Source organism: Symphalangus syndactylus, chromosome 6 (genome assembly GCF_028878055.3).
Source record: "Symphalangus syndactylus isolate Jambi chromosome 6, NHGRI_mSymSyn1-v2.1_pri, whole genome shotgun sequence".
Classification (NCBI taxonomy): Eukaryota; Metazoa; Chordata; class Mammalia; order Primates; family Hylobatidae; genus Symphalangus; species Symphalangus syndactylus.
This window is the reverse complement of record NC_072428.2, coordinates 47173251-47197058: the sequence shown is the minus strand read 5'-3', so window position 1 is coordinate 47197058 and position 23808 is coordinate 47173251. Positions and strand designations below refer to the sequence as shown.

The 23808-nt window shown below is 46.0% G+C and overlaps 1 protein-coding gene across 6 annotated transcripts in view; it reads right to left on the bottom strand.

Annotated features, from left to right (window-relative positions):
- Positions 1 to 7966: 7966 nt before the first annotated feature.
- The window catches only part of DENND5A (DENN domain containing 5A), a 136015-nt gene continuing 120173 nt past the window's right edge, over positions 7967 to 23808 (bottom strand). For 2 of the 6 annotated variants that reach the window (XM_055282451.2, XM_055282453.2), the window contains 12 exons: positions 21785 to 21869; positions 19793 to 19877; positions 19194 to 19322; positions 16147 to 16268; positions 14802 to 14947; positions 14123 to 14241; positions 13235 to 13416; positions 12542 to 12624; positions 11862 to 11985; positions 11087 to 11255; positions 9322 to 9381; positions 7967 to 8987 (listed from right to left, as the gene is read on the bottom strand). In XM_055282451.2, coding sequence (XP_055138426.1) covers positions 8804 to 8987; positions 9322 to 9381; positions 11087 to 11255; positions 11862 to 11985; positions 12542 to 12624; positions 13235 to 13416; positions 14123 to 14241; positions 14802 to 14947; positions 16147 to 16268; positions 19194 to 19322; positions 19793 to 19877; positions 21785 to 21869 — 1488 coding nt within the window. In that variant the 3' untranslated portion in view covers positions 7967 to 8803. Of the gene's footprint in view, positions 8988 to 9321; positions 9382 to 11086; positions 11256 to 11861; positions 11986 to 12541; positions 12625 to 13234; positions 13417 to 14122; positions 14242 to 14801; positions 14948 to 16146; positions 16269 to 19193; positions 19323 to 19792; positions 19878 to 21784; positions 21870 to 23808 lie in introns of those variants that run through there. The other 4 variants (XM_055282452.2, XM_055282454.2, XM_055282455.1 and 1 more) reach the window with 3 other exon arrangements.

The window sequence follows — 23808 nt, the reverse complement described above, 5'->3', positions numbered from 1 at the left end:
CCATTCCCTTCCCTCCAGCTCTACCACCACTCCTAAGCCAAGCTGTGCTCATCTCCCCTGTGGCTATTCACTAGGATGCTCACATCTCTTCCTCAAAATGCAAATCCGAACATATCACCCACCTCCAGAAAACCCCTCCATGACTTCTCAGGTCTCTAATGGTAAAGATAAAACTCCCCAGGTTATCTCCATGGCCCAGCACAGTTGGTCTCCAGCCACAGAGCAGGTCCCTGAGTTTTCACAGGGTTTATCATCTGCCTTCTGGAGCACACTAGCCACCTCTTGCTTATCCTGCCCAGTTGCTATGATGCAGTTGATTTAATGCATCTGTGTGCTATTCTGTGGGATGTCCAGATTGTCCATCTCTCTCTGCATGATGACTGAAGGCAAGAGAGTTAATATAACTCTGGGGGAAAACTGCAGATGAGTATTTTGGTCTGTTCCACGTGAATGCCAACTGTTCTGATCCTCTTGTTCCCTTGGAATAGAAAAGAACACATGTGAAGTTTTTAGGTATTCAGTGGTCATGGTGTGCCAGGACATTCCCTTCAAAGTAAAATGCAAGTTGATGCCCATTTCATCCTTCCTACCACAAAGAAGGAAGCACAGAATGTGGCAGGGCTCTTTGGATTCTGGAGGCCACACATTCCACACCTAGAAATTCTTCTCTGGTGATACCAAAAGTTGCCAGCTTTACACGGAGCCTGGAACAGAAAAGGGCTCTACAGGAGGTCGAGGCAGCTAGGCAAATAGCTTATCTTTTGGATCATATGATCCAGCAGACCCTATGGCATTGGAAGTGTCAGTGATGGTAAGATGCAATACAGATCTCTTTGAACGCCCCAGTGAAATAATCACAAAGCAGGCCCCTGGGTTTCTGGAGCATGAAATCTGCATATATCTTTTGAGGAACAGTTCCTGGCATGTGACTAGGCTCCAATTTAGATACAATGCTTGACCATCAAGTGACAATATGTCTAGAACTGCCCATGATGGACTGAGTTCTGTTAAGTCAGCCAAGTCCTAGTTAGGTAGGGCCTGTAGTACTTCACTGCAAGATAGAAATGGTAACCAAGCTTGGTTTACTGGTGGGTCAACTCAGCATGTGGGTGGAAGCCAAAAATGGAAAGTGTCTGCATGACAGCCACAGTCAGGGGTTTTCTTGAAAGATAGAGGCAAGGGAAAATCTCCCCAATAAGCAGAACTGCAAGTGCTGCAGCTGCTTGTGGAAGGAGAACTCTACACAGGAGACATGTTCCTGGGCAGCAACCAAGGATCTAGCTGCCTAGTCAGAGGCTGGAAGAAAAAGTCTGGAAGATTGAGGACAAGGAAGCATGTGGGTGGACATTTAGAAATAGGCACAAAATGTGAAGATTTTGTATCACACATTAACACCCACCAGAAAGCATCCACCACAAAAGAAAACTAACAACTGAGTAGATTAAATGACTCAGCCACTTCATCACTGGCCATCCTGGAACTGGCACAACAGTCTCATGAATGGAATTGGTCACAGTGGCAGAGATGAAGGCTACTACATATGGGCCTAAAAGCATGGACTCCCACATACCAAAGCTTATCTAGCTATTGCTGCCTCTGAGTGTCCAATCTGCCAGCAACAGAGATCCATGCTGAGTCCCAGATATAATACTATTCCTCAAGGAGACCAGCCAGCTACCTGGTGGCAAGTCAATTGCATGAGGCCCCTTCCATCCTGGAAAGGCCAGCAGTTTATCCTCACAGAGATAGAGACCTATCCTGGGAATCAGCTTGCCTTTTCTGCCTACAGAACCTTAGCCGGCACCAGTATCCTCAGAAGTTTACAGAGTAACTGATCCACAGGTATGGAATTCCATCCAGCATAGCATCTAACCAGGGACCCACTTCACAATGGAGGTAAGCAAGTGAGCCTATGACAATAGGATCTACTGGTCATATATATAAACTGCACCATCCAGAAGCTGCCAACCTGAAAGAGCACCAGAATGGCTTACTGAAGGCACAACTAGGGCACTCACCTGGAGGCAATAATCTGCAAGGACGGGATGCCATCCTTCAGGACCCAGCACATGCATTAAATCAGAGAGCTATAATCACAGCTAAATTACAGCTTCCTGCTATGTCCCCTACAGGAAAAATGCATGGGTCCAGGAACCTAGGGGCAGAAGCAAGAGTGGCTACACTTACCATCACTTCCAAGGACCCACTGGGGAATGTTGTGCTTCCTGTCCCTGAACTCTAGGTTCTGTAGGGTTGGAAACACTAATCCCCAAAGGGGGCATATTCTTGCCTGGAACACAACTACACCCGTTAAGTCCCACTGAACTACAGAACTCTGGCTGCCACCAGGGTACTTCGGACTCCTTGTATCTAAGAATGAGTAGACAAGAAAACTGTCACCATCATGGCAGAGATGACTGAGCTTGAATAGCGCTGTTTTTATACATCGGTAGGGGGTAAAATAATGTGAAGCCCAAATGATCCATTTGGGTATCTCTTGGTACTCCCTTGTCCAGTTGTAACTGTAAGTGGACATTTGCAGCAACCCTGGTCAAGAAGGTATGACGACCAAGGGCTTGGACCTCTCAGGAATGAAGGTTGGGGTTATACCACTAAGCAAGCCAAGCCCCACTGAGGTGATAGCTGAAGGTGATGGGAACTTAGGATAGTGCAGAAGGGAGAAGGTAAGTCCCAAGCGTGGCCCCATGACTAACTTCATAAATGGGGATTGTAATTTGTTCCCCAAAGCTCCCTTTTCTAGGTTTCCCCTCGGGAAACCATGGAAAGAAACATGGGTGCATTGTGGAAAAGAGGATCTGTGCAGTATAAGGGGCAGACTGTGCAGGTTGTGGAGCTGCATCACTCAAATCTCCTTCAAGAAAACCTGACAAAATGCCCAGAGGAGTCATAATTAATGGCAGCCTCCAGCTGCTTCCCCTGTGAATGCAGAAGCCACACTTCCTCTAGGCTCTGCTCCTAGACAACAACTGAGCACAAAAGGATTACTGGTGTGCCCAGTTCTGCCCAAAGTGGACTCCTCTCGTGAGCAGCTTTTTGCTCAGGGACTTCCCATCAACTTGACTGAGATTATTCTCAGAGCTGGTCTATGGTCTAAGACTTTCTTCTCAGTCCTTCCTCCCTCTGTCCTCTCCCAGGGGTCAGCCTGGCCTCTGAATCTAAAGCCTCTCCCTGCCTACTCTTGCTCCCTTGCTCTTCAGCCCTCACAGGTGTTTCCTTTGTCTTGGCATCTGCTTCTCAAAAAAACCCAAGTTGACAGAAATAATATATGATCTCTCAAAGATAGAGTACATCTACTAAAACATAGGGGCTGGCCGGGCGCAGTGGCTCACGCCTGTAATCTCAACACTTTGGGAGGCCAAGGCGGGTGGATCACGAGGTCAGGAGATTGAGACTATCCTGGCTAACATGGTGAAACCCTGTCTCTACCAAAAATACAAAAAATTAGCCGGGAGTAGTGGCACACGCCTGTAGTCCCAGCTACTCAAGAGGCTGAGGCAGGAGAATTCTTTGAACCTGGGAGGTGGAGGTTGCAGCGAGCCACAAATAAATAAATAAAAATAAAACATAAGGGCTTGTCCGGGTGCAGTGGCTAACGCCTGTAGTCCCAGCACTTTGGGAGACTGAGGCGGGCAGATTGCTTGAGTCCAAGAGTCAAGACCAGCCTGGGCAACATGGCAAAACCCCGTCTCTACAAAAAATACAAAAATTAGCTGTGCGTGGTGGTGTGCACCTGTAGTCTCAGCTACTCAGAGTGAGGTGGGAGGATCGCTTGAGCCTGGGAAGTTGAGGCTGCAGTGAGCCAAGACTGTGCCACTGCACTCCAGCCTGGGTGACATAGTGAGACCATGTCTCAAAGAAAAGGGTGGGGCAGGGGGGTGGGCCAGGCTTGAGGGGGAAGGATGGGAATAACATACCAAAAAAACTTTAACTGTTTTCCACAATCATAATTGGTAGTAGAAGCATTAGTATTGTTATTCTGAGATGGCTGTGTTTATAATGTGGGATAAAGCAAATGGTTAATTAGGGGATCTTCTTATTCTACCAATTTCTCTGCCCTTCAAACCTAGGGTTCTTATTATGGAAAAAAGAGATACAGATGTAATACATAAGAAGTTAAGCCAGGCATGGTGGCTCATGCCTGTAATCCCAACACTTTGGGAAGCCAGGCAGGAGGACTGCTTGAGCCTAGGAGTTCAAGACCAGCCTGGGCAATGTAGCGAGACTGTCTCTACAAAAAATTTAAAAATTAGTTGGGTGTGGTGGTGCACACCTGTAGTCCCAGCTACTCAGGAGGCTGAGGCAGGATCACTTGAGCCTGGGAAGTTGAGGCTGCAGTGAGCCATGATCATGCCACTGTGCTTCAGCCTGGCCAACAGAGTGAGACCCTGTTTCCAAAAAAAAAAGTAAAAGTACATTATAGTTTGGTTTGATCCCTCCAAATCTCATAGTGAAATGTAATCCCTGTTGTTGCAAGTGGGGCCTAATAGGAGGTGTTTGGGTCATGGGCGGACATGTGGGGACACCCCTCATGAGTGTTCTGGTGTCATTCTTATACTCATGGTAATGAATGAATTCTTGCTCTATGAGTTATTTTGAGAGCTGGAAGGAGCTTAGCACCTCCTTCCACTCTTTTTTTTTTTTTTTTTTTTTTTTTTTGAGAAGGAGTTTTGCCCTTTTCGCCCAGACTGGAGTACAATAGCACAATCTCAGCTCACTGAAGCCTCTGCCTCCTGGGTTCAAGTGATTCTCCTGCCTCAGCCTCTCGAGTAGCTAGAATTACAGGCGCCCACCACCACACTCAGCTAATTTTTGTATTTTTAGTACAGAAGGGGTTTTACCACGTTGGCCAGGCTGATCTTGAAGTCCTGACCTCAAGTGATCCACCCACCTCATAAAGTGCTGAGAATACAGGCGTAAGCCACTGAGCCCAGCCTCCTTCATCTCTCTCACCCCTCTCTTGCTATGTGATTCTGCACACCCTTCCTCTTCCACCACGTGTGGAAGCAGCTTGAGGCCCTCACTAGATGCAGGTACTGGCATCATGCTTCCTGTAAAGCCTGCAGAACCATGAGCCAACTAAGCCTCTTTTCTTTATGAATTACTCAGCCTCAGGTATTCCTTTGTAGCCGCATTAAACGGACTAAGGCACCCTATAATCCTGAATTGGAATCAGAAATAACACTGTAAAATCATGGGGTATCATAGATGCATGTGTGTATACACACTCATGTATACATATGTATTTATATATGCATTTAATATATATAATTCCAAGACCTTCACTATCTTTAAAAATACATATTTACTATATATCTTTATTTCTAGATGTCTACATTAAATGTATAACAATGTTATATTTAAATATAATCAAAGCTCTGTCTACTGAATAGGCCTAGAACCAATGATCTACCAGTAACAATGAGAATTTCTAGTGTCCAATTATGGTCTTGCAATACCATTTCCCACTTAAGGAAACCAGGGCTTTTTGGAGAAATGGCTGATTCCAAGTCTAGGACAGAAAATGAATCAAGTGATCCTAGAACATCTTGCAATACCAGAAAACAAAGCAGATATCAAAGACAACTAGAGTTGTGTCAAAACAACTCAAGAACCAACTTAAAGAGGCTCCCAAAGGCCAAAGGTAGGACAATAAAGATAATAACTGCAATGAGATGAAGCCTATCAAATACATTTAAACTCATGAGTTCATAATATTGTTTAAAAAATAGTCACCTTCTGAGGATAACAAAGAACCAGTTCATATCTTAAAAGTTGGGTAAATAAAAGGAAAGAATTAAGCACTTAACTGCCTTTCCCACACAAACTCCACTGGGAAATCAAACAGTAGATCAGAGACAATGTCTCCTTATAAAATTATTCCATCTAATAAATGAAGACAAAACGATAGATTAGAATATCCCCATGCTGCAATCCCCAGTGAATTACTTGCTGGATGTAGGCATTGAGCATCAGTGGCTGCTAACATAACAAAAGTGAAAAACAGATGTTACGTGCTTCTTGCTAAATGAGCACACCACTACCTAGAGTCTTATCAAAGGGATCAACCTGAGGCAAATTGTCTAGATCTAGCTGCTGATCTGCAGGAAATGCTGAGGATAAAGGAGTATATTGAACTGCACCACAGGCATGAAATTAGCAAAAACCCAGATTGTGAAAAACTACAGATCAAACGGCTTAAAATCTTCAACAATTTGTAAGAAAAGAAAAGGGGTGGAGGGAACCCTTTAGATTAAAAGAGACTTAAAAGATGTATCAAGTTTTTTTAAAAGGACAGTAAAACTATAGCATGTAGGGATGCACATTTGGGTGACAAAACAATAAAGAAACTCAACAAAATTATTACTTGTAGAAGTCAAGAAGGAAGAAGGGAGGTGCTGGGACTGTGATGGGGAAGGGGGAACATGGAGGACCCTGGGGGGGCTGGCAAAGTTCTATTCTTGACCTGAGTGGTGATTACAAGGGTGCTTGCTTTATAGTAATTCATGGAGTTCCTTTGCTTGCTTGTTTATTTACCAGTCCCTGAAATCTCAGAGTCTGGAAAGCCCTGAAGTAGAGCAGGTGCAGAAGCTGAGGCAGGCAGGGCTGCTTGCTAAGTGAACCAAACACACCTGATTTACCCAGGGCCACTGGAGAGGCCTGGCTGGGCCCTACACAGAAGAATGCAGTTGACTCAAGTGTCCTTGAAATCTTGAGCTACTAAACAGGTCTGTTCTCTTATATCACACATCATTCCAAAACGGATCTGCAGAAGATTACAAAACAAAACAGTAGAAAGTGAGTAGGATCAGCTGTTAGAGCAAGGAAATAGTTGGTCCCAGGCACCTGGCTTAAGGTAAGCTCAGGCCTAGGCCCACAATATAAACACATACAGCTGAGTTCCATGCTGCTCTTCATGCCCAGCCAAGAATCCCACTTCCTGCTCCAGAGATACTGCCTACCTTCCTTCCCCTTTCCTCGGCCATCTCCAAAAGAACTAAAGCTGTGTCCGTGGGCTCCAGGCAGACGGCGGCAGTGCGGCCTCTCACCCCCTCTGCAGGCAGGACGCTGCGCTGCAGCTCTCTAGGCCCTTTTCCTCATCTCTTCAGAAGCATTTACCACCTGCCAGGCCCAGGGGATGGAGACAGACAAGAGATCCCCGTCTTCCCTCTGGGAACTCACGGTGCAGGGGCTGAGCCTGATGCAAAAGCAATCCAGAGAGGAGATGCCAGCATCTAAGAAAAGGAAGGAGCACAAGGATGGAATGATTAACTGCCTAGGGAGATTGGGGAACACTTCACAGCAGGTGACTGCCAAAGTAAACCCAGAACAACAAACACGAAGTGAGTGAAGGGGAGGCATTCCAGGCAAAGGGAAAGTGCATGCAAACCAGGGAGGCATGAAAGAGGGCACTGATTGGTCGGAGGTGCCTGACTTGATCACACTATACTTCTTCTGGAGCTTCCTGCCAAAGCAGCCTGAAGAATAAAAATGAAGGAAGCCGGACCTCTCATAAAGGTCTCTCACCTGCCATCCCCAGGAAAGCAAACCTTTCTTTCAAGAACTTCCCCCGACCCCCAGCTTCCCACACCTGGTCTTCCTTACCCTCTCAAGAAAGGGCCCATCCTGTCTCAGTCAAATGACAACCTCTGCACCCCTGGCCAGGTCTTTTCCCTCCTGTGTCTCAGTCTCCTCCTCTGTGGAGTGGGGAAAGAACCCTGTCAGCATCCCTGTGAATCAGCCACATAACAGCTAGGAAAGCTCCTAGCACTGCGGGCAGAAGGACCCAGGAGACCCCAGGCCCTCAGAGGCATCCTGGGCAGGCCACAACCCCGAGCCTGCTGGTAGAGAGAGGTGATGCCACAAGACCGTCCTCACAGATGGACCCAACTGCACCCACAGCCACCCACTGCTCACAAACCTCCATAAAAATCAGTGATCCATGCAGTTTTGTTTCAGGTGTTTTATTAAGTGGGCCATACTGTAGCTGGTTTCTAAGTTGCAAAACATAAATTTAATAATAATAACATAGCCAGTTAGATTGTGACAAGCTTTTCCTTTCCTTAAAAAAAGAAAATACTTAAAAACACACAATGGCGGGTTAAATAAATAAAACATTTTAAAAAAGAAAAGAAAAACCTGTTAAAACATGCTTATGTTTACTTCTGTGAAACTGTGCCAACAGGAAATGTGATATTTGGCACGATGACACATCCCGGCACGTCTCCTTCCCAAATAATACTGACAAAAAAGAAAAGATGTGGGACTGACTCATCAGTGCTTGCTTAGAGGCACTACTAAAAATCCCTTTGATTGGAGCATGGGGCTTCCCGCTCAGCACACCTGTGTGTGGCCTACGAAAGCCAAATATCCATAATAATGTTAATATAGAAAACATTAGTTTAAAAATGATGTGGAAGGGCCTCATTAATGCGACGGGGCAAGGAAACATAACTGTCCCGCACGCAGTGCCACAGGCTCAGTCCAGGGAGGCCTCAGGCTTCCAGCATGTGGCCACGGCGAGGGAGGGCACCAGCTTCAAAATAAGCGGCACCAGCCTCGCTCCCTCTCCCTATCACTCTTTCACATGAAAGTGTGTAAAAAGCAAATCAGCAAATAAACTCTAAAATAGATTATTTATTCCAAAAATCCTCTAGTTTTCTTTTTACAGTGAGTGTACATTTTGTCTCCTCCTCCTGCACAATCGCTTAAGTCCCTTTGGGAAGAAAGGTCAGAGCTGCAGGGTGAGTCTTTCTCAGTCCTGCAGCTGGCTGGTGCTGGGAGGTCAGATGTCGATGCCCTTGACAAGGGACGTCTCCAGCGTGATGTTGAACTCCTGCAATGTCTGCAGCACACGAATCAAGGAATTGACAAGTGTATGGTCTTTGATCAGTGCCACATCCTCATACATGTGTGCAGTGATGGGGCAGTCAGCCAGCAGGGCAATCCAGTGGTGTAGGAGGTGATCTCTAGCAGAGCGGGAGCAGTCCAGGCAGGTCAGAGGGGCAAAGGAAAAGGAAGAGAGACAGTTAGTGCAAGGCCAAGGGGGAAACCATGAACTAAGTCTGAAGCTGGAGAAGCTGACAGCTCCCCACAGCCCCCTTTCCCAAACAGGGACTGGCAAAGAGGTCTTTCAGCTCCAGGACACCAAACAAACCTGACCCAAATCAGCCCTGTCACGAGTCCCCAGGCCTCCTCCTCCCCTGCCTCCCTCACCCTGCCTAGACAGCCCCACCACTGGTGTCTCCCAGAGCTTCTCTCCTCCCACAGCTACCACCACCAGGAATAATAATAAGCACTAACCTCACACAGCACTCAGCATGTGCTGGCACTGACATAAGAGATTTAATCTTCATGATAACCCTATGATATGAGGTAGGTACTATTATTAACCCCACTTTATACGTGAAGAAAGTGGGGTAGATGGAAGTTAAGTAGCTTGTCCAAGATCACATGGCTAGTAAATGGATAACTTGAGATCTGAACCGAGTGAATGCGGTTCTGGAGTCTGTTTTTAACCACTATGCCAATTCTCTCCCTTTATGCAGCCTGAATAAACTGCCTTAAGTTTGAGCTTCATGCTTTCTCACCTGACCTACAGGAATAGCCCCTAACAATCTTGTCCACTCTAATGCATACCACCCATAACATCAGATTAATATTACTTCAGTCCCCTGATGAAACAACTTTGTACTAATATGAAAAGAATCTTTCTCTGTCCCAGCTCAGGGGCCCTATCCTCCTTTCAACTGTGTTTCCTATTACCGCCCTTGCCACGTTCTGTTATTTCCTTCCATTAAAGGCTCACTTAAATACCAACTCCTCCCTGAAGTCTTCTCTGATCTTTCTCCTCTACCTTTTCAGCACATTGTATGAATGTACACTTCATTTCTGGACCCTCAAAACCTTCTTCCATGCTCTGTATTTAATTAGGACAAGTAAGCTTCTAAATGGTGGCCGGGCATGGTGGCTTACGCCTGTAATTTCAGCACCTTGGGAGGCCAAGGCAGGCAGATCACCTGAGGTCGGGAGTTCAAGACCAGCCTGACCAACATGGAGAAACCCCGTCTCTACTAACAGAACAAAATTAGCCAGGCGTGATGGCACATGCCTGTAATCCCAGCTACTCGGGAGGCTGAGGCAGGAGACTCACTTGAACCCAGGAGGCAGAGGTTGTGGTGAGCCGAGATCGCACCATTGCACTCCAGCCTGGGCAACAAGAGTGAAACTCCATCTCAAAATAAATAAATAAATAATTAATAAATAAATAAACGGTAAGGGGCCATGTTTTATTCAGCTCTCTTCCTACCAACTTCCATAAGGCCATTTAAATGTCTAATGAAGGAATAACTAGATATACTCTGCTTCAAACTTTCCCAGTGGTGTGATTTTGATCTTTCCTTTCAAAATGGGGCCCCTCCACCCCGAGTTACATACACGCTCTCATCCCTACCCCGACAGATCACCACACACATAAGTCACGTGTTGCTTAATGACAGGGATACAGTCTGAGAAATGTGTCATTAGACAGTTTCATCACCATGTGAACTTTATAGGGTTCTCATACAAACCTAGATGGTAGAGCCTACTATATGTCTAGCCTGTTGCTCCTAAACTACAGATCGGTACAGCCCTGTCACCAGCCCCCAGGCCTGCTCTTCTACACTTCTTCTGGAGCTTCCTGCCAAAGCAGCCTGAAGAATAAAAATGAAGGAATACTGTGCTGAATACTGTAGGCAACTAAAACACAATGGTAAGTATTTGGGTATCTAAACATATCTAAACATACCTCAACCTATAAAAGGTACAGTAAAAATAGAGTATTATAATCTTATAGGACCATCATCCCATAAACAGTCCGTCACTGACAAATGTTGTTATGCAGCACATTTTATGCAGTGTGTGACCATACACGATACACAAAGGAAATTCAGGGCTTCTAGGAAACCTAGGCCTCATCTCCCCAAGGGCACCTGATGAGCCATTCCTCACCCCTGCACCACACCAGGCCTCCAACACCACCACCAAGGTTAACCGCTGTGCACTCTGGGTCCTAGGTCTGCAGTACCTGGCTCCCAAGCACACCAGCATCTGAAACTTGCCATCCTTGCCGATGTTCCGGGGAGTATTGTTGATTGCAGTGACAAATCGGCAGAAGTTCCGGGCTCTTGTATGCCAGTTTTCCTCAGGGACTACTACATTCTGCTCTAATGTCTCATAATAGGTTTGTGCTTTTTCTGTGAAGAGTAGAAAAGCTTGCCAGTGAAAAGGCTCTCAACACCAACCTGATGGTCCTACAGGCCACTTGCCATGAGCCTCTCCAAGTCCACGCAGGTAACTTAATGAGAATAGCCAAGTGTTCTGATGTCACTGGTCATGTTTCAAAATGATCCTTAGCTTCCCTATCCTTATTTTTTAAATTTATTTATGTGGCCCTTGATATAAAGATGTTCTTTTCCCTAGTCTGAAGACACAAAAAATTCTGAGGATGGTTTCTTGCATGAAAATTCTCCATATGGGTGCAACATAGGGCTTGGGACTCCGATACGCTCAACTGGACTTTGGGATCTATAAGGAGAAAGTGTGAGGACTCAGGACTACGTCCATACTAAATAACAGATGTCTAGAATCTTTTCTGTCCAATTCTCAAGAGGTAAGCATTTACCAAGGGGGGAGGAGAGCTCTTGTCATTCCCTTCAAGAAAAACCAGAGCAAACAAATGAGATCTGAGAGTCACCTCATTTGGGTTCTGCCTCTCAGAGTGGTCAGCACCCATGCTATGTTGGTGAGTCCCCTTATATCTCTACATGCTTCTCCCACCCTCATACTCCAGCTCAACTCACCCAGGAAATCCCAAATGAAGACATTTTTGAAGAGCCGGGGCGATTTAAATCCATGCTGGAAAGCCTGTTCCAGGGCCGAGACAAGGCCACACTCTCCACAGAGCAACAGCGTCAGACTGCCTCGCTACGTAAGGAAACGGGAGGGTGCCAGGCTTGTCTCAGCCGAGCTGCCCTCCAACCATCGCATCCCTAAACCCACAGCCCAGAGTTGGGAGGGCTGCAAAAGGCAGGCCAGGACTTTGTCTGTTCCCCGAACACCTGGCACAGTGCCTGGCTCAGAGCAGCTCCCAGTGAAGAGCTGTTGAATAAATGGATAAAAGAAGAGATGATGGATCTGGGTCACACACAAGGAGATTCTCCACTGGAGGACAAAGCCAGTGTGGCCACTATTCAAGGAGACCCAGGCAAATCTAGAAGAGGACAGGAATAGGCACTGTTCACTAGGGACCCAGGGACTCTACTGGGTCATCAGTATGGAGGGAAAACAGGGTAACCTGAGGCAAAGGCCCCCAGAGGAAGGAGTCTGCTCCATCTCCAACTAGCTGAGGCACACACTCTACAAGACTCTAGGGTGTCCACAGCACATGGGCCTGGAAGAGCATAACAAGATAATTGGAAAAACAAAATTATTCTCTCTTATTCAATGTTAAGGCCCTCAATTGGAGGGCAGGAAGGCTCACCTCTTTCTCAGGCTTATGGAAGTGCTTCACAATGCCATTGACTGCCTCCCCGATGGACTCCTGGATCTGCCCAGTGTTCAGCTCTAATAAAAATCAAGCAGACATCCCTAACCAATCTCAGAGGCTAACAGTGCTTAGCTGCCTGAGCAGGAGACTGAGGACATGGGGAGGGCCCATAGGAGAGGCAGGGCAGCTGGACCCTAGGAAGCAGAGGCTCTTGCCCACCCAGCTTTGCTGATTTAGCTCTTCCGCAAATCTTGGGGGAAAAACACAAAAGCTAACACCTTAGATTTCTATCTCTAAGAAATGCTGGTAAAGTTCATTTTCCATTTTACCTTGGAATTGTGGGCAACCAAAAGAGAGCCATGCCTTGGCTGTGAAGCCCAGGAATCAGGAAGGGGAAGGCCAGAAAGTAGACTCCTCTCCTTTAATGGATCATGCATGAATATATACAGCTCCCAGGTTTGGCAGCATGAATTCTCTCCTCTCCTGCCAGCCCTCTAAGGAGAGTGCCAAATGCTCTCAGTGATTCATAAGAGGAGGGTGCCATATGCGTGAGGTGGCTTTGTTAGCAGAAGTGTTTCCTGAGGCAACTGCACAGGCTGGGATCCAGGTTCCCATTATAGGGCTCACGGAGATCTACCCATTCCCTAGACTGTATGGCATGAGGGCCCAAACCCTCCTCCCACTTACTGGGCTTGTTGTTGGGTGAGATGGTAACAAGCCTCCGGATGACACTGGGGGACTGCTGCAGCGGCGGGGTCCGGCATGGCCTCTCATCCACCTCAGGCTGGGATGTGAGCAGCTCCCCAACTAGGATCCGCTCCAGGCTTCCATCATCCATGCCCTTCCCTAACCACCGGCCACATGGGAACCTGAAGGTCAGACAATGGACTATCAGAGCAGCCAGCTCCTCCCTGCTGCTCATAGCAAGAGCCATCAACAAAGCCAATCCCTGGAGATAGGCTCTGAAACCAGGATAGAGACTCCTTCAACACTCTGCTGGTTCCACCATGTATCATCAGAGAAGCCCCCTGAGTGACATAGGTGGCCTGGGATCTGGGCACAGCAATTCCACACATCTTCACCTAGAAACCCTCCTTCTGGCTGGGCCTGATGGCTCATGCCTGTAATCCCAGCACTTTGGGAGGCCAAGGCGGCCGGATCACCTGAGGTCAGGAGTTCAAGACCAGCCTGGTCAACACGGCGAAACCTGTCTCTACTAAAACACAAAATTAGCTGGGCGTGGTGGCGCATGCCTGTAATCCCAGCTACTCAGGGAGCTTAGGCAGGAGAATCGCCTCAGCCCAGGAGGCAGAGGCTGCAGTGAGCCAAGATCACACCATTGTACTCCAGCCTAGGTGACAGAGCAAGACTCCGTGTCAAAAAAAAAAAAAACAACAGAAGAAACCCTCCTTCTACTTACTTTCAAGTGTAGTGTATGAGGCAGAGCCAAACGAGAAGTTGCCTCAGGTTATCATAACCTAAAGGGTCTCCTCGGGAACTCCACATACCCAAGCATCAAAGAGCTCCTGTAAACACACCTTGCCCCTCTACCTTACAGCCTGAGGGAACACTTACTTGTAGGTATGTCCTGTGATCTCATTCCTGACCATCACATACTCCACCAGCCATTTGGCATACAACCCAGAGTTATCATGGCCAATCTGGACAGTAGTAAGCTTCCCCAAGTTCTGGCACTATTAGAGAATAGAGAAGATGAGGTAGGTCAGGAAAATCAGAGAAAAGAACAGCAGTTCTCGGAGACACAGATCTGACTGGCTGCCTGCAACCTGACCCCTCAGCATACGCAGGCTTAGAGGTCATGGCTCTACATACCGCCAGAACTACGGTACAGCACTATCTCATGGGGGTGCCCAAGGCTGAGAAAGAAAACACTCTACCTAGAAGAATAGGGTCTGGGAGCAAGAGGTTCTGGAAGTGGGTTCTGAGGGCTCTGGGAACAGGTGGGCTGAGTAGCTGAAAGAACACTTGGGGACTTCTCAACACACTATGCATGGAGAGATGTGCAAGTCCAGACAAGTAAGTGCCTTCCAAACAGACATTGTTTAGACAGGGTGGGGTCCCCCTCCTCAGGGTCAGTCTTTGGCTCCAGCCTCAGATCATCTCAGGAAGGTCAGCTATGCTGACACATTACACTGTACATAGCAAGCCCTCTGAAAAACCCTGCAGAAAACTCCCCAAAGCGGCTGTTGCAAACTCAGATCCCCACAGAGCTGTGGCCCCAAATAACACATACCTCAAAGGTCATCTCTAGCACATTCCTGGGAATCTGCAGGATCTGTGTCTCACCCAGTTCTCCTGATATACAGATCCATGGGTTCGCAGTGAACATGGAGCCCCCCAGCTTCTTGCTTGGTACGATCAGAATGTGGTACGGGATCACTGTTTAGGGGAAGCCACAAAAGTATTGAGGAGAATCAGGAATCCTTCCCACACCAGATGGGACTCTGACCTGCTCCAGGCAAGCTGGCACAACTGTGACTCAAGCAGAGCCCTGGAACAACAGGATCCCAGGACCTAGTCCCTGGCTGATATAGAATATTAGCCAACTACCCACGGCCCCTCCTCAATTTCACTCCTCTCAGGCTTACCACCCAAACATCAAAGATCCAAGCCTACCTGTAGGCTCAGAGCTAAATGAACCTGTTCGTTAAACAATATCCCCAACTCCTAACATTGTACTGAACCGCTTTTTAGAGCACTCTTCAATCTATCATCTCATGAACCCTAATAACAATCATAACAATCTTTGGAGAGGAAGTATTGCAATCCTTTTTCCAAGGCACAGAAAAAGAAACAGTTTGCCTCGGGTCTTCTAAAGTCCAGTACAGGGCTACTTCTATTAAGCCCATAGCCCTGGTCTCTAAAAGGGAAGATGCAGCATCAGATAGAAACAAGAGTCCATGCTGCTGAGTAACTGGCCAAAGAACTAGCCATGTGGCAAACTCAGAGACTACCCTCCACCCAGTAGAGAATCCTGGTATCAGGGAAAGAAGAGGCTCAAAGGGAATTAGACCATATTGAACCCTCTTCCCTATTCTGTAGAGAGACTGGGACTCACAGCAGGATAGACTCTGCTCACAGACACATAATGAGTTAGCCAAAGCTGAGCCCAGAGTCAAATCTCCCACTGGCATCTGGAGTTCTTTCTGCTACCTCAGGAAAGAGCTCTTTTTCCCTTCAGCCTGGTCTGAAACATTCTGTGATGCCAAGGGACCCTCTCAGGCAAAAACAAAAGGGAGATTCTTTGTGGGTATGCAGGGAGGGAGGTAAACTGCATCAGCTCAACTGACTCCACTCCACCTTCATCAGCTTAGGCTCCCAGAGCAGTGCCTAGGACAACACCGACAACACAATGGCAAAAAAGACTGAGCTCTCCAGCTCAGAACAAGAATGAGAAACTTCAGAGAAAACACAACCTCCAAGGAGGGCAAGTGCACCTCTCTCCCCACAGAGGCAAAAGACAAATAGAAAGTACAAGGGATAATCTTCTTTCTTTAAAAAGGGGACAAGGAGTGAGTCTCAGGCAGGTTCATAAAGACTGCCTTGAGAAGGCCAGCTGGGAGCACAGGGCTACTCACGGATAGTTGTGAAGACATTGGTGAAGCAAAAGTAATCGACGGCATTGAAAGACAGGAGGTGATAGAGGAACTGCTCCTTCTCGTCATCACAGCGCAGGAAGGCATAGCGCTTATATAACTTTCTGTTGGAGAGGAGGCAACACATCAGTCTCTGACCAAAAGGAAGGGAAAGAAACTAGAATTTTCAGTTCTGGAAGGAGACAGCTAAGGGAAGCATAAGATGTCGAGCCTCAAGTTCCTTAGGTTCACCTATAAAGGAACAAAGCTAGCTACTCTAACTAAGGGACAGAGGGAGAACGGTTTAAGCTACAGCAGGAACAACAAAAATCAAATACTGCCTGTGTCCAAGGTACGTTGATGTTACTATAATGTTAAGTGTCAGAAGTCATGAAATCTCCTTTTCTAAACTGAGGGCTGGAATGAAATTCCATCAAGGATGACACAGGTCTTCTCAGGCTTCTAGCTAGGCTGTCAGCTAGTGTATGGTGTGTGAGTGGCAGTGGATGAAGGTCTGCAGTCATCATTCATCACCAGGCCTAGTTTCGAACCCTGAGTAGATCTGAGAGCCACGAGTCAGAACACTGCTCTGAATGGGGGTGTAAGCCCAGGACAGTTTCAGAGGCGATAAAGGGCAGGCTTCTGCTCCTGCCTCTGATCCAGGTCACAGGCAAGGAAGAGCCATACAGATCATATCCTTCCCCTTTTTTCAAACTTTCTCCCTTCATTTTCACTGCCTATTCATCAGAGGTCAACTCCTTTGCCTGGCATTCTAGGCCCTCTGCAGCTTCAAAGCAATGATATCTTCCCCCAAATAGAGGAGACACCCAGAGCCAAATGTGCAGGCCTTCAACACAAAGAACAAAAGAAGACAACTGTCCTGGTTGCCAAAGCTGCAATCACCATGGCCAGAGAGGTATAGAATTCACAACTCTGAGGTTCTACCTAGACAGGTTTCCAAGGCACTTTCAACAGATAATTTATCAACCCAGGCCTGTTATGTCCAGGTGCTGGAGAGGAAAGCACCTGTCCTCAAATGCAGTCTAAGTGAATAAATCAGGTAAAGGCCATGGTATAGGACCGCTCACAATGAATAATCAAACAAAAGGCTGTTTCTGGGAATTTAAAGAGCCATATGCTTCAGTGGTCCTGGAAGGCCTTCTAGAACAAGAGGGACCTGAAGGGCAGCAGAAATTTAGACAACTGTTGTACAGACAGGTTTGGAAACCAGTTTGGCTGGAGTTGAGGGTTCAGGGAAGTGGTCAGTTAGCAATGAGACTAAGAACTTAGGCTATTGTACCAAAGGTGTCAAATGAAAAAAAAAAAAGCCTATTCAAATGAAGGTAGGTCCTAAAATTTTAAACTAAGGAGTTTGCAATCTGCCCAGTAAGTAAGGGGTTTCTGCAATTTGCCCTAGAAAAAGAGACAGCCATGACCAACTTCAGGAAATTTAAATTTAGTGCAGGTGAGAAGTGAAAGGGAAATGAGGATTAAACTAAGTCTGTGCAGTAAAAATGGTAAGGAGACAGGTGGGACAGAGGTGAAGAACCTGAAATCTGTATGTGGGAGATAAAGCAAAGCAAGGAGTCACAACTGACTCCAAATTTTCAGTGTAGGTACAGAGAAGAAGTGGGGGTAAGCTTTTCAGAGAGCACAGCGGTGACATTAACAAAAAATCTGAGAGTAAAGTAGTTATGGTGAAGACTCTGTGAAGCTTGCTTTTGTTCTCTCTGAGCTAAAGGTAGAATATCAGAATGTAAATAAATGCAGGAGTGGAGTTCAAAAGACATGTCAGGGCTAGAACTTCAGATGTGGGCATCTCCTGCTTAGAGGTGAGAGAAGTCATGAGAATGGGTGAGATCACCAAGTAAGAGAGCAAGCGAGAAAGCAACAAAGAAAGTGTGTGCATGCAAAGAATTGAAGATGGTGAAAGCCAACACTGTGCAAAGAGTAAGGGGAGAAAGAGAACAAGATGGTATAAGGTCATGGTAGCCACATAAAGTGAGTTTCAAGGTAAAGGGGGCACTACATGGTATTAGTCACTGCAGACAAGTTAAGGAGAAAGAGTTTAGGCTCCCTATATGGGAGCTAACTCATTTCTTCCTTTGGAATTTAGAATTCAATGGGTCCCAGGAATATAAAGCCCCCATGAATATACAACCCTGCCTCCGCCTTATCCCATCTCCAAGCTACAAACAGTATTGGGGGCTAGCTGGAAATCCCAGAGACTGAGGGACATTCTATCAAGATATACTCTTCATAGGCTGTCCACCTCCTGTCTGTGCAGCTATGCACACCTTTTATGTGGGCTGGCTGAATCCCTAGTGGATGCTAAGCAACATGCTCAGCCTTGGGAAAGGGACAGGTTTATGCCTTCAATGAAAGCAAACTTCAGTAAGTAGCAAGCAAATAGACAATGATAATACAACACATCATGGTGAAAAGGGGATGAACAAATATTCTAACAAATGTTATGCATGCCTGGAGGAGGGATGAACCACATTTCCGGGGAGTCCAGGAAAATTCTGGGAAAGAAAACTGGGCCCTGAAGAAGTTTACCAGGTAGAGTGAGGACAGGGACTAGGGTCATGCAGAAGTACAAACAAGAAAAGGCTACAGACATCCCGAGAGGGGTGAGGGGTATGATGTGTTGAACAAGAGAGAGAAGAGGACATCTTAGAAGTTTCCTTTTAATTCTCCAATCCTTTGCTCCCCAGAACAGGAAAGAGATAAAGGAAATGCCTTATGTCCAAGAGGTATACATGTCACCTGAATACAGGAAGGAGAGGAAGACCTCAACCTTCTCACTACCTCTCTAAGAAAGCTAGTTTTGGGCATGCAGGTTGAGAAGACAGGGAGAACCAATATAGCGGAAGTATTCTTCTGCTGATAAAAAGGGAGAAGAGGAAATACTGCAAAACCTTCATAAGCAGAGGTTAGCTGAATGCTGTAGCAATGTCACACTGAATACTCCCCTTTCCCACACAATTTTCCAATCTCTTCCCTCCATTCCTGGGAGCCTGCTTCTACTCCTGGCGGTGCAGCCTTACTTGGTGAGCTCATGGTCTGAGAGGAGCTGCTTCAGGTGTGTGGAAAGTAACTTTTTTTCCATGGACAGTCGCACCCATGCTCTGGCCTTTCCCACATCAGTCTTGATTTCCCCGATGTTCTGGATGTGCCTAGAGGAAGAATGTAAAAAGGAAGTGGAGGGTGGGATGGGAGATGAACTCACTGCCAATAACTTACCTGTAAAGCCAAAGGGGACCTGCTGAGACAGCCCTATCCCACCCTGGGAGAGCCTATCTCTATATTCTCCAAATACTGGGCTTCCATGTAGCTTTACCAGATAGGCTCACCATATTTTGGGAGGAAAAAAGACAGTACAGCCCTTAAAGTCAGGCCACCACTCTGAGCTCTTAGGGCCTGAGATACTCTCCTATGCTCCCTCACCTCCAAAAATGCCAGGAAACCCAACTATTTGTACAGCTTTACAAATGTATTATGAAACACAAGGCTTTGTGATTAGGAGGGCTTCCATGTTAGCTGAGATGCTGTAGCAGCCACTGAGACCTTGTTACTTGAAGTGGACACCTAAGCAGCAACTGAAAACAGGATTTTAGTGGCTTATTACATGTGAGCCCATACTGACCTCATATCCTGAATCAGGGAGATCCTCAGGGGAGGCATGAGTGAGCTGGCATCAGACTTCCTACGTTCTGAATCAAGAAGTATTCCTAGAATAAACAAGTTGGTCATGTCCAAAGAGATCTGAATATCCAAATAGCTGACTACTCTTCCCTTATCTTAAATCACAAATTGCTATGGGAAACAGTTGGTTACACTGGTAACACTTTAATTGATCGTTTCATAAATATTTATGAAATTCCTACTAGAGATCAAATTTTACATTTTTATGGATATTATCTCATTTAATTCTCTAACAATTTAGAAGGCAGCCAAAAAAGATATCACAATTTCCCCCACTTAACAGAGAAGGAAAATGACATTCAGAGAGGTTAGCTGCTTTGCCTACGTCACCAAGTAGCAAAGTCAGTACTGGAACACAGATCTCCTGGCTCCTAGTCTATCATGCTCTCATCATGATCCATAGAAGCAGTGCTTCCACTTGGAGCCACTACTCACATCCTGTTCTGGCTTCACAGCAGCCTACAAAATCCCAAGAGAAAGTATAAAGAACAAGAATGTTCTGGTTCTGTTCCAGAATGATAGGACCTCCAGGAGAAGAGATGATATAATACCTTTATATCCTCATGTCTGGCCTAATGTTTAAAACTTAGTATTTTCATCATCAAGCTGTTGAGAATTATTGGCTACAGTTTATTCCTCAGCAATGACTTCTATAGCATTCTTAGTAAGAACCTGCTTTTACACATCCAGAAAGCGGGCCAAAAAAATTCCTCATAAGCCTACCTGGAGAACTCTTGTCCCTAGTTTTCAGCCAATTATCTCCCCAGGTTCAGTGCTAGTTAAGGTCAACTAGTTCAAGGGCAATGAGTTCATGCCCATCTTTTTACCCCATTTAACTTGCCTTTACCATTAAGATAAAAACATCCAAGAAAGGTAAACAAATGTTCTGGCAGAGAGTAGAGAACAAAGGATGATGTGAAGGGGAGATGCACCCAAGAAGTAAAAGAAGGAGGGAGACTACCCTGGAAAGGACACTGTAGGATGGTCTAAACATCAGAGCAGGAGATAAGATGACTGGCTCTTGTCTGGCCTCTTCCATGAGCTCACTTTGTGATCTTAAGTAAATTCAATTCCTCTCCAGACTCGTTTCCTCCTCTTGTAAAATAAAGAGCCTGGACTAGATGACCTTTGGAGTTGCCACAAACTCTGACATTTTTATTAGATTAGAAACAGAAAGGAAGTGGCCGGGCACGGTGGCTCACGCCTGTAATCCCAGCACTTTGGGAGGCCGAGGCAGGCAGATCACGAGGTCAGGAGATTGAGACCATACTGGCTAACACAGTGAAATCCCGTCTCTACTAAAAAAAAAATACAAAAAATTGGCCGGGCGAGGTGGCGGGCGCCTGTAGTCCCAGCTACTCGGGAGGCTGAGGCAGGAGAATGGCGTGAACCCTGGGGGGCGGAGCCTGCAGTGAGCCAAGATCGCGCCATTGCACTCCAGCCTGGGCGAGAGCGAGACTCTGTCTCAAAAAAAAAAGAAACAGAAAGGAAGTATAAGGGATCATTCACACCAGGACTTGACTTTGAGGAGGTCCAAGGAAGGACACTGACCAACAGCCCTCTTGACTGATGGGATAGATAATCATAATGCCCATGTCAGAGAAATAAAACAAAAGACTCTGAAAACAGCCTGCTCCAAACCCAGGACACCAGTACCACAGTAAAACCCATATTCATTCTGAGACTGGCCTCTTGCCCATATAAATTTTCTATCTTGCCAATAAAAAGGGTATAGAAATATAGAATGAAAGCAAATGCCATGGTTTTGGTATGCCCTGTGGTTCAGAGAGTCTGGTGGCTCCATATTTAAAAGAGAAAGCATTCCATAGCAAAGGCTTCTTTGACCTGGAATAGTTTGCTTCAAAGTGATCACTCCAGTGGGTGATGGAAAAGTGGAGAGAGGGCAGACTCTCCAATGCAGAGACTATCTTACCTGAGGTACTGAGGCTTCCTGATGTGAGTTTTCTCTGCCGGTTGTCCTGATAATGTAACAAGTGGGACCATAAGGCTGATTTCCCCTGGAACCAATACAAGGGAGAAACACCTATCAGTTTAGATTTCAGGGGTCAAGGCTTTCAACACACAGAAGCTTTTGCTAAAAAAAAATATGTACTGTTTCTTGTTTCTATGTACATCCAGGACACAGTGTATGCAAATATATCAATTTACTAAAATCCAGAAGAATTATAAACAATGGAAGGTAACAGAAAAAGGAAAGGGTCCCCTACTAGGAATAGGAAGGAGATGGGAAAGAGAGCCTGGGAAGGGACCAGTGGATAAGAAAGAAAAAAGCAGCTGGGCGCGGTGGCTCACACCTGTAATCCCAACACTTCGGGAGGCCAAGGCGGGCAGATCACTTGAGGTCAGGAGTTCGATTCCAGCCTGGCCAACATGGTGAAACCCCGTCTCCACTAAAAATACAAAAATTAGCAGGATGTGGTGGTGCGTGGCTATAATCCCAGCTACTCAGAAGGCAGGAGAATCGCTTGAACCCAGGAGACGGAGGTTGCAGTGAGCCAAGATCGCGCCATTGCACTCCAGCCCGGGTGACAGGGTGAGACACTGTCTCAAAAAAAAAAAAAAAAAAAAAGAAGAAGAAAGAAAGAAAAAAGCAGGCTAGGCACAGTGTCTCACACCTGTAATCCCAACCCCAACACTGGGAGGCCAAGGTGGGCGGATCACTTGAGGTCAGAAGTTCGAGACCAGCCTAGCCAACATAGCAAAACCCTTACTAGAAATACAAAAATTAGCCGGGAGTGGTGGCACACGCCTGCTGTCCCAGCTACTCGGGAGGCTGAGGCAAGAGGATCACTTGAACCTGGGAGGTGGAGGCAGTTGAACCTGGGAGGCGGAGGTTGCAGTGAGCCAGGATCATGCTGCTGCACTCCAGCCTGGGTGACAGAGTGAGGCTCCCTCTCACAAAAAAAAAAAAAAAAAAAAAAAAAAAAAAAAAAGAAGCAAATGACCTATCATCCTCTAAACGGTCTGTTGGTTTTATGTCAGCTTGATGGCTTTTGCACAGAGGAGTGGATATCCAGCCTGTAAGCTTCCATCTTAGCTCCTGAATTTCCTAAAATATTTAAAGTTATTCCTTTAAATATTGTTCTAGTCCTGATTTTGCTACTTGGTGAACTAGGCAAAGCAGTTTGGTGAACTTCTCTGAATGTCAGTTTTATTCTCTATTAAGTGGGGGAAACTGTGGTATCTTTAGCTACCTTATAAGTTGTTAGTGCAGGCCGGGGAGAGTAAGTCATCACTATAACAAGGATTTACTATTGAAGGTATAGTTGAAGAAATGTGCAGAAAGGTAGGCTAGTACTTAACTGCATGGCTGAAATAAACTACAGTCAATATAATAGAACCTTGGCGTTTGGAAAGGTAAGAACTGCACTTTAAACCATTTGAGACATGTGGCAATTTGTCATTTTGCCAAGGCACAAATCTGAATAGTATTTGCAAGCCTGATGTGAGGGAGCAATTCACCTGGGTAATGAGTGAGCCCAGCTGGTCACTCAGCAACTGCTTTGTCTCTTTCTAATCATCATTCAGTACAGCATAACCCTTGTTAAGTGATAACTTTATTTCAGATTCATGGTAAATGTTCCCACGTAGATAATAAAATAATATAAAGGTGGTATGTTTGTTTTAGTAAGATTACAATAATTTTATAAATGACTTTGGTTCTATAATAATGATAGAAGCTACCAGGTCTTGAGGCTTACTATGAACTAAGCACTATGTCAGATGTTCAAAATACAGTATTTTAATTAATGCTCCCAACAGTCTAACAAGGTAGAGATCTCTATCCCTGTTTTCTGTAGAGAAGAAGAAGTTGAGGATCGGAAAGGTGAAGTAACTTGTAAGAGGTCACACCATTAGTAAGCAGAGTGTTGGGATTCAAGCTTAAGTCTATCTAATGTCAAAACCATTGCTCTTAATAACTATGCTACACGAGAT